This window comes from Trachurus japonicus, unplaced genomic scaffold, assembly GCF_045865225.1.
Source record: "Trachurus japonicus isolate A0001 unplaced genomic scaffold, Traja_1.0 AP029958.1".
Lineage (NCBI taxonomy): Eukaryota > Metazoa > Chordata > Actinopteri > Carangiformes > Carangidae > Trachurus > Trachurus japonicus.
Window position 1 is genome coordinate 22,292 of NW_028220091.1, and position 10,841 is coordinate 33,132.

Below are 10,841 nucleotides of genomic sequence, written 5' to 3' on the forward strand. Positions count from 1 at the left end.
CCTCCCCCGCCGCATCGCGCCGCCGCCGCAACTCGCTCAAAGGCAACAAGGAAATGAGAGAAAAGAAGAAGATGATGATGATGATGAAGGCAGCAGCAGCGGCGGCGGCGGCGATGGCGGCGAAGGGGGAGAGGTGAAGGTGTGTTAGTGTTGGCGGTCCGGTTCCATCCGGTTCCATCCGGTTCCATCCGGTTCCATCCGGTTCCATCCGGTTCCGTCCGGTCGGGTCCGGTCACTTGAGGTCCAGCACCATGCTGGCCGGGTTCTCCAGGTATTCCCGCCACAGGTTGGAGAAGCGGCACATGGTGGCGCCGTCGATGATGCGGTGATCCGCCGACCAGCTGACCGCCATGATGTGAGCCGGGACCACCTGACCGCCGGCGCCGAACCGGGGCAGCACCTGAGAGCACACACACACACACACACACACACACACACACACACACACACACAGTGTCAGAAATTAGTCGGTTGCCACGAAATGCGATGCTAATTTCTGTTAGCCCGTCTATGAGGTTTTACATTATACGTTAGCATTAAGCTAGCGGACTTTATACTTGTGAGAATGGCTGTGTGTTTTGAACGTTGTTGGTTTGATTGAACATCTTTGATGCTTAAATACATATATTACCGCTTAATATATTGCTTTACTCTTTATTTTATGCCATTTTTACTGTAGGGCAGGCTAATCTTCAATTCGGAGTGACAAATAAAACCATGAAGCAAAAAGATTTTGTCTTTTGTTTGAGAACTGACATTGATGTACAATAATTCAGTTAACAGTTGTAAATGTACCTTATAGGGTTTATTTTTTAATATTTTACCATTCAAAAGCAAGCTCAGTGCTGTCTGTCCCATAGAAGAACATGATAGCGGCAGCCTGCTGTAGCCCCTCTGTTATATCAATCGCTCTGCTTGTGGTGCAATACATACAACAGTCTCCAGCTGCAATGAAGCACACGCTGGAGTCGAGCAATGGGGGCGTGGTTTTTGTGATTCCTGATTGGACGGAGGTAAATTCATGCAAAACCGCTGATGCACGTTGCCTTCAGGGACAGTTTTTCATCAACAGTCTCTGTATTTCCCTCTAAAACAACTCTGTGTGGTAACGTTGTGTTATTATCTCATAGCGTGGTGAATGTGCAGCTCACAACTTGTCCGCCAGAGCGTTGTGGAGTTGTTGGATTGTGTATTTGATGAGTTTGATGAGGGAAACCAAGAAATCCCATAATGAGCCTCCGTAGCGTAGCTCTGAGCAGCTCGCAGCTCTGCTCTGGATTATGGCAATGGGCCAATTTGACAAAATGTTGAACTATCCCTTTAAACTCTAATTACCTTTCTTTCTTTTTTTATTATATACCCTGCACACACACACAGGAAGGGGGCGGGGCTTGGCTTATCTAAGTACTTTGACCTCTGTGGTGTGTTCATGGGCCGTGGGAAAGTCTGGAACTCACCTGCATTTTCCCCAGCGCTCCGATGGCGACCTCAGGAGGGAGGATGACTGGTTTGGCGTACGTCCCTCCGATCTACAACACACACACAGAGGAAACAGGTTGTGGTTAGAGCGGGTCTAGAGTCCGTCTCCGTCCTCAGAGCGGCGGCGTCTGGACTCACGGATCCGATGTTGGACAGGGTGAACGTTCCCCCCGTCAGCTCCGACGTTCCCAGCTGCCCCACGGCGCCGAGCGTCTGCAGCCGGTTCAGCTCCTGGGCGATGTCGAACACGCTGAGCAGCTGCACGTTCTTCACGTTGGGCACCAGCAGACCCTGACTCGTGTCCATCGCCAGCCCGATGTTGTGGGACGCCTGAGGGCAAAGAGACACACCAAGGTGATTAGATATAAATGATGTGAAGTAACCGGGTCAGACTGATCCAGACCCAGTGATCTGATCGGATTCTGGGAAACCTGATCAATGACAACTGATTAATGATTATCTGACACATAACAGGTCTGATCTGCTGTTAAAGGGATATTCAGCTACAAATTCAGTTGGGACAGACTTTCAAACCAAGAACTTTTTTATCTGGGCCAGATGTTTTCAGTGACACAAACATACGAAATGTAGAGAAAAAGGGTTATTTTCTGCCTCTGCGCTGGTCTCACATTTGGGCTTATTCTGACCAAATGGTAGCTCCTATCAGAAAAAGAAGCAGACCGCGGTCGTCATAAGGATTTCCTGAACACTTTGATATGATTTTGGTGTTTCTACAGTAAATATTTTGGAAACACTTGCAAGTTATAAACAGGGGTCCCTCCTGCTTCTCTTTGTATTAGAGTCAATGGGCGGCAGGAAGAGACCTGGCCGCAATGAGAGGCTCACAGTTTAAATTTTGTAATTCTCTCTGCTTCGATGAACACATTGTTAGAGAGAGGACACGTTTGTCTACAAATGTGGAAAAAATCATGTGTGTAGAGTGTAATTTGTGGCTGAAAGCAGCGTGGAAAGAGAAAAATGATGTCACCCATGCTAGCCTGAACATTCTGCGCAATACACACCCATTATAATCTCAACACTTCTCCAAATATGATCATGGTCATTAAACAGTGATTGATCAAAAACTATAATACCTATCAAAAAACGTGAATTAATACACCAATAAACGAGAGTTGTGTCTTGCAGAAGTCAGAGGACAGAGCCTCGCTGTCTTTGCCCCGTGGCCCTAACTAAAAGTGCCCAGTTTGATCGGATAAAACCTTGAAAACGGGTTATTGCAAAAACTAAAACCAGATCACGTGATCCAGTCTCTGTTTTAATCTGGATCAAACCCTCAGTTTGTGTTGATCAGAAACTTTTTAGTCGGATCAGGAAACTTTGACCGTGTTTGTGTGTGCACCAGCGCGCACGTGAGAGACGGGCCGCCACAGACTCGTTAATTAATAGGAAATACTGCTGGTTGGTAAGTTTCATTTTTACCGCACACCACTGGCACGCATGCTTGCTTCTCTCTCTCTGTGCAGAATCAATTTGTGTCTTGGTCTTGATTCTGTGGCGCTGCACCACATTGGTCTACGTATGGGAAACAATAGGTGTGTGTTTGAGTAAAATGATCGTTTGTGTTTCATTCTATAAACTACTGATAACAATTTCTCCCAAAAATGACAACTGGTCAAAATAACAAAAAAAGATGCAGTGTTTTCAGACCTCAAATAATACAAAGAAAACAAGTTGATATTCATTTTTAAACAGACCACTAATGTTTTAATTTAGGAAGAGTTCAGATTAATATCGATGGAAATTTCAATTTTAATCCTGCAGCAGCAGTGATTGATTATTGATTTACTGATTATTTACTGATACATATATTATAGTTCTAAGTTTTTCTATTAAAATAAAGCCAATAATGACATTTTTTGTGTTCTCTGTTTATTTGGAAAAGTACCGAAAAGTATCGAAAAGTATTGAAAAACATTTTGGTACCAATACCGGTACCAAAATGTTGGTATCGTGACAACACTAGTTCTGGGTCAGATCAGGTCTGGCTGTTTAAACGACAAAACAACAAACAGCAGAGAAAACAACACAAACATCCCATTTTCAAATAAATCCACTCTGAGTGTCTCCATGCTGCTGTTCTACCTGTTGTTTACACATTTAAAACACTCATTATCTGGATTTGGTCATCTAGAGAAGCTTGTATCTGCTCTGAACAACTGGGGTAAAGGTAGAGATGGATTACATGATCCTAGATGGCAAAACAACGGATTGAAACAACTGGGTCTTAAAGAAAAAGTTTGAATCTACAATGTAGAAAGTGTCCAGTCCGGGTCGTACCTTGTAGGTGATGTTCTGACAGCTCTGGTCCAATGAGGAGTTCAGGATGGGGAAGTGCAGGAGTCCCAGAGAGGCAGCCTGAGCCAATGAGAGCACAGCATCAACGTCAGCGCCAAACATCACGTGACCAATCAATATCAAGGTCGCCCCCGCCAAGCCCCGCCCCCTCGCCCCACCTCTCAGCCCCGTACCTTGATGAAGAAGGGCATGAAGCTGAGTTTGACCCCCCGGCCCTCGGCGAGGGGCCGGAGCTCCGCCCGCAGCGCCACCAGGCGGCTCAGGTCGACCTCGTCACAGTAGCCGAAGTGAGGGATCATCAGAGCGGCCGTCATCGTCTTCACCATCGCTTTGTGGAAACCTGATCAATGACAACTGATTAATGATTATCTGACACATAACAGGTCTGATCTGCTGTTAAAGGGACATTCAACTACAAATTCAGTTGGGACAGATTTTCAAACCAAGAACTTTATCTGGGTCAGACGTTTTCAGTGACACAAACATACGAAATGTAGAGAAAAAGGGTGATTTTCTGCCTCTGCGCTGGTCTCATATTTGGGCTGATTCTGACTGAACGGTAGCTGCTATCAGAAAAAACAGCAGACCGTGGTCGTCGTAAGGACTTCCTGAACACTTTGGTATGATTTTTGTGTTTCTATAGTAAATACTTTATAAACACTTGCGAGTTTAAAACAGGGGTCCCTTCTGCTTCTCTCAGAAAATCTTTGTATTAGAGTCAATAAGGAACAGGGAGGGACCTGGCCGCAATGAGAGGCTCACAGTTTAAATTCTGTAAGTCTCTCTGCTTTGATGAACACATTGTTAGAGAGAGGACACGTTTGTCTACAAATGTGGAAAAAATCATGTGTGTAGAGTGTAATTTGTGGCTGTGAGCAGTGGGGAAAGAGAAAATTTTAGACAATTTCAGACAACTTCTCCCACTCTAGCTGATGATGTCACCCACTCTGGCACGAACATTCCGCGCAATACACACCCATTATAATCTCAACACTTCTCCAAATATGGTCATGGTCATTGAACAGTGACTGATCAAAAACTATATGACCTATCAAAACGTTGAATGATACACCAATAGACGAGACTTGTGTCTTGCAGAAGCCAGAGGACAGTGCCTCGCTGTCTTTGCCCCATGCCCCTAACTAAAAGTTCCCAGTTTTAGCAACAACTTGCTTCCCGTATGAATTAAAATCAGTAAAATTGTGGTCAACTAGAGATACCTCAAAGGTCATAAAGAAGGAAAACAGTATTCACAGTCTACTGAAGGCTAAAGGTTCAGGTTTTTCTGCAATTCTGGGTTAAACCTACACCCTTTAAAGCCCCAGTATGTAACTTATTTGGCTTTTTATTAGTAAAAATCAAATCTGTCTTTCATAAATACGCATTTCACTGAAGTGGAATCACAGCCGCATACAAATGAAAGCTTTCTGGTACCTTAGAATGAGTTGTTACAAGTCGTTACAAATACATAAGTGTTTCGGCCATGTTGCAGCGCCATTTTTTACGTTGAGTGACAGCGTGAGCGTAGGTAACCACGGAAACTGAGCGGAGCTGTGGGCTCGGCCTGTTAAAACTGTCACCACTGTGTAGTGTGAGGAAGGACGGAGGCACTGGTGTTGCATTCAGGTGCAGTCAGGCAGACGGCCGTCGGCAAACCAACCGGATGTCATTTTACTCCACGAGAGAAAGACGGTAAAACAATACCACATCACCATGACAACATATTGTCAGGCCTGTATTGTTCTGCCTCGTGCTGACGGACCACTTGTTTACATAGACGCTTGTTTATCCTGTTACATGCAGCGTCTGTTGTCTGTCTGACGTCTGCCCCATTTCACCTGAATGCAACATCAAGAATACGTTCAGATATGCAACCGCACCGCTAGATGGGGGGAATTCCTACGTACTATACCTTTAAATCACCAGAACTAACAAAGTGATCGATTGATCAGCTCATCAATAATCTCAGAGTCTCTAAAATCTGCGCTGATGTCACAGTTTCCCGTTGCTGACTGCTGAGATGATCTCTGACCTTTGAGGGGCTCGGTCACGTCCTTCCCGGTGAACACGGGTCTGGGGATGGCGGGCGGGGGCTTGATGGCGGCCGGAGCGCCGGCGGGCCGGGCGGCGGCGGCGGCAGCGGGAACCGAACCCGGACCCGGAGTGTGGATCTCCTGGAACGGAGTGGGAGGTAAGATGGCGCCGGTCTGCCGGGCCAGGAAGTTCAGGATGTCCTCCTTCAGGATGCGTCCGTCCCGTCCCGTCCCCACCACCTCGCTGAGCTTGATCTGAGCACACGCCGATAAAAACACAGTTAACCCTTTAGCTGCTGACCACTAAAACACACACACTATTTTTCTCTCGCACTGTCTTTTCTGCTCTACATCTTTCACTTCTCTGCTCGAGCTCTGTCTGTTTTTCCTCCTTTCAAAATGAAATTGCAGACGTTACTGCTGTAGCTTCTTGTTGTGCCACCGCCCGATCCTCCGTCACTCTCGTGAAGCCGGGACAAAGCCTCTTGGACACAGTTTGTTTTTCCTCTCTTGATTTCTAATCGGCTCGGTTCAGTTTTTGCCGGCAGGAAAATGTGAAATCTGGTGTTTATCTCGCGTGCTTTCTTTTTTCACACTCCTTCTTGCCCTCAATCCGCATATAAATGACTGTGATATGTAAACAAGAACTTGTGAGGAAAAAAAACAAACAGACGCGCGGACACCATGAAAATGAAACACTGTAATAACTCCTGTGACAGTGACCACAGCTGGCCATGGTCATCCAGGTCAGCCCCACGTGTCAATCACAGGCTACAGAGGTTCAGCGAAACGCATGTTTCGTATTATTGATGACATACGACGCGCATTGCCAGGAAAGATCCGATCTGTCTGTTTAGACTGCAGACGCACTGGCAGAGATCCGATTTGTATCTGATTTATTTCCACATATAACGGAGCCTGATTCTGATCTGACCAAATCCGATTCCAATGCGTATTTTTCCCTTTTACACGTTCATGTTACAGATCCGAACTGAGCCACTTGAGAGGAATTGGGCCACTTGAATCTTGTAGTGTAAAGACAGCCTAAGACATACATTGTTACAGTATCAATACTCTGCAGATCGCAGGTGAAGGGTTAAAACCAGTCTCAGTCCTAACGACCGGACCGGCGTGGACGTGGACGGACTCACGTTGTTCTCTATGGCGAGGCGTCTGACGGCCGGCGTGGCCTGAGTCTTGTGACCTTTGATCTCCTGGTGTGTGTGCTCCTCCCGCGCCATCGCCGGCGTCTCCACCACGTCCTCCTCCTGGATCACCTCTGAACACACACACACGGTCCGGTCAGAACCAGAACCACAACCAGAACACAGAAAACCGTAACCATGTTGTATACAGTAGCTTAGTAAAATAAAACTTAATGCAGACTGATACGGTTCATTGTAAAACATTTATTTATTGATGTAAATGTGGTGATTTCTGTCCGTAGGCTACAGACAGAGCCCCGAGGCAGCGCTGCTCTGTCCACACGGGAAGCTTCACTTTTCATTCAAGCAAATAATGCTACTGCCACAATTGTTAGATTTCATCAATGAGACCGACATTTATCTCCTAAACATAATTTAACCAGCCGGTGGTAAACCTCTAAAAACCTGCGGGTAAGTTAATTAGCGATCGTTTTCTCCCCCCCGGGGTGACGACGGAGGTTGGCCGGCCGAGCAGCTCTGCAGACCGGCTGCTGCTCTATGATGTCCCGGTCGCTGCGGAGCTTCACTTCTCCAAAAAACATCGGAGCAAACTTCTAAACAGCCGTCATTTGGATAAACTGGCCGTATATTTGGGATCTTAACAGCCTGTGTGACGCGGAATGACGTCCTCCCACTTTGGTTCCACTTAAACTGGTTTGAAAGCTGCTGGTTCGCCAGACGACACCGAGGTTCTGAGACTCCAGAACCGAACCAGAGCCAGAACCAGAACCGTGCCAGTGTGAAACCGCTAAGAGAAACAAACACCTGGTCCAGCGAGTCTCACCTGAGCTGGACTCGGTCTCGATGTCGACCAGCGGTTTCCCCACCAGCGCCGTGGCGTCCACGTCGTAGTAGAGCCTCTTGATGACGCCGTCGTAGCGGCTGGTGATGGTGACGGACGCCTTGTCGCTCTGGACCTCACAGATGCTGTCGAACTGGGACACCTTGTCCCCCTCCTTCACGTACCTGAGGGACACACACACCGGGCTCAGCTGGACCAGGACCTGAACTGGTCTCAGGACCTGAACCTGAACTGGTCTCAGCTGGACCAGGACCTGAACTGGTCTCAGGACCAGGACCTGAACTGGTCTCAGCACCAGGACCTGAACTGGTCTGAGATCCAGGACCTGAACTGGTCTCAGCACCAGGACCTGAACTGGTCTAATGGGTCTGTGGTGGATTCACTGGTCTCAGTGTTTGTGTTTATGTTCTGTAGTTCTGGTTCTGAGTTCCTACCAGTGTCCATTTTGACAAGAATATTTATTTTCATTTTAGTCTGAGTCACTCACCAAAGACTTTATTTAGTTAAAGGTACAATATGTAAGAAATCTAAAGCAACTGGCTGTAAAATCCTCCTGATATGTCACAGAGACTCAGGAATAATGTTCATGTAACATGATGAACTCAACTCACCAACAACAATCCTACAGCCAAGATATTCGCATTAAAAAATTGTTTATGTTTTGAATTTCTATGGTTGGCATGTGTCGCCACCCAGCGCTTTCTCCCTGTCACAGCGTCTGTGGCGTTTCAGACTCCGGGTTGCCAGTTAAGCTTCCACTGAGCTGCAAATACGGCTGGGAGATAAAACGAGATCGTGAAAAAAAAGATTGTGTTCTATTATCGGTTATTATGGTCATATTTGCTTGATATCACACGGTAGAAATAAGCGGCTTGTCGCTCTGCCGTTTGATACACAGCTTGCTGTTGTAAGCATATAGCCTAGTTAGTTTGAGCTGCTGCTAAAGCTAAAGCTAAAGGGAAGAATTACATGTTTTATGATCTGACGGTCAGAAAGTGGAGGAGAAACGGAGCGGCTCGTGTCGTTTATTCTGCGGTAAGACGTCTCATATGTTGGCTCATCTACGGCGTGAATAACACGCACTAAGGCTCCTGTAGATACATTGAGGATGGTTGTAATCCAGAATGTCCGGCCGCTCAGCCTCAGCTTTTTCATCACGTTTTTACTCATTACTTCATAATGAACAGAGATTTTGTTTTAGTTTTTGTTTGTCAGTGCTTCTTAAATTTATGTTCTCGTTACCAATTAGTCACGGAATAAAGTTGTTGTCAACGAAAAGTTTTCGTTAAAGTTTTCGTTGACAAAATTAACACTGGAACCTACCACTCCTTCACCGTCACCTCCATGATCCCCTCTCCGATGTCCGACAGCTTGAACTGGACGATGGGTCCTCGACTCACTGCAGGAGAAACACAGTGACGTCATCATCGTCATCATCATCATCATCAGGACTCAGTCAGAACCAGGGATTTGCGAGTTCTGATACCAGTATCGGTATCGGGCCAAAGTATCTGGTACTAGTGAAGGCTGCCGATAGCAGCCGCCGATTCTCAAGGCAAAACAATCTGGTTTCTTTCGCTCCTTTATACAAACACCAGTGTTTCTGCTGCGCACATCAACACAGCAGCTCCATAATCATCACCGCCGCTTCAGAACCGGTTACCATCACTTTGTAGCAAAATAATAAACCTTGTTAAGTGTCTCAACCCGCTGCTCGGCTCTCGGCTGGTCAATAAACACAGATGAGGTTATAACATCCCAAAACTTTAACACCGCGTGTGATCTCCTCCTCTCCTCGCTCACACTGATAAACACGGTGACGATGCTGCAGCCGACGTTTCAAGTCAAGTTATCCAACATCTGTGTGTGTGTGTGTGTGTGTGTGTTGGTCGGTTCTGCCAAGACACTGCAAATACAAAAACTCTATTGCAGATGGACTCTGCTGCTTTTGGTCAAAAACAATAAAAAGTCTGTGTTCAAAATTATCTGTCATTGTGTTAATTGAAATTTTGTGTATATACAGTAGTGTTGTCACGATACCAACATTTTGGTACCGGTATCGGTACCAAAATGTTTTTCGATACTTTTCGGTACTTTTCCAAATAAAAAGAGAACACAACAAATGTCATTATTGGCTTTATTTTAATAGAAAATCTTAGAACTATAACATATGCATCAGTAAATAATCAGTAAATCAGTAAACAGTTACTGCTGCTGCAGGATTAAATTTCCATCTATATTAATCTGAACTCTTCCTAAATTAAAACATTAGTGGTCTGTTTAAAAATAAATATCAACTTGTTTTCTTTGCATTATTTGAGGTCTGAAAACACTGCATCAGTAGTTTATAGAATGAAACACAAACGTTTATTTTACTCAAACACACAACTATTGTTTCCCATACCTAGACCAAATTGATTCTGCTTGCTTGCCCCCCCGCCCCAACGCAATATCGTTCCGTTAATTCATCTCCGCGTAGCGCTGCTTCGCTGTGTTCACTCACTCACACACACACACACACACAGAGACAGAGAGAGAGAGACCATGCATGTCAGTGGTGGTGCGCGGTAAAAACGAAATTATCAGTTTGCATGAATTAATGAGTCTGTGGCGGCCCGTCTCTCTCGCGCCCGCTGGCGCACACACACACACACACAGACACACACACACACAAACACACACACAAACACACACACAAACACAGGCACATGGACAGGTGGCGCTGTAACGGTAATAATAAAAAGCGCCTTGCTTCGTTTGTGACTCGCTCACTCGCCTCCCCTCAAATTACAATGCGGCGATGTCACCGCTGCCGGCGGCGCAAAATGAAAGTACCGGTCCCATCTAAGCGCAGTATGGTACCTTTTTAAATGCGTCAGTACCCCGGTACCACTCTAGTACCGGTATACCGAACAACCCTAATATACAGTATATATATACACACATATATATGTATATGTGTGTGGTATCAGTGAGTACTCAGATGTGATTACTTGTACTCGTTCT

General features: G+C 45.9%; 1 protein-coding gene across 1 annotated transcript; it reads right to left on the reverse strand.

Moving 5' to 3' along the window:
• Nucleotides 1-232: 232 nt before the first annotated feature.
• On the reverse strand, nt 233-9,235 carry LOC146960826 (lipoamide acyltransferase component of branched-chain alpha-keto acid dehydrogenase complex, mitochondrial-like). Its single transcript, XM_085772027.1, has 9 exons — nt 9,159-9,235; nt 7,818-7,999; nt 6,980-7,107; nt 5,828-6,083; nt 3,969-4,135; nt 3,778-3,855; nt 1,618-1,809; nt 1,458-1,529; nt 233-400 (listed from the first exon to the last, which is right to left on the reverse strand). Exons 1-9 carry the CDS (start codon nt 9,179-9,181, stop codon nt 233-235), a joined length of 1,266 nt encoding a protein of 421 aa, XP_085628153.1. The 5' UTR covers nt 9,182-9,235.
• Nucleotides 9,236-10,841: the final 1,606 nt, after the last annotated feature.

What these genes read in the sequence shown, in the direction of transcription:
- LOC146960826 (XM_085772027.1), bottom strand. Translation starts at nt 9,181, where the DNA reads ATGGAGGTGACGGTGAAGGAGTG. An exon ending in GAGGTGACGGTGAAGGAGTG is followed by an intron (nt 8,000 to 9,158) that starts GTAGGTTCCAGT and finishes TGTGTCCCTCAG; the next exon opens with GTACGTGAAGGAGGGGGACA. An exon ending in GAGCGCTGGGGAAAATGCAG is followed by an intron (nt 401 to 1,457) that starts GTGAGTTCCAGA and finishes GTGTGCTCTCAG; the next exon opens with GTGCTGCCCCGGTTCGGCGC.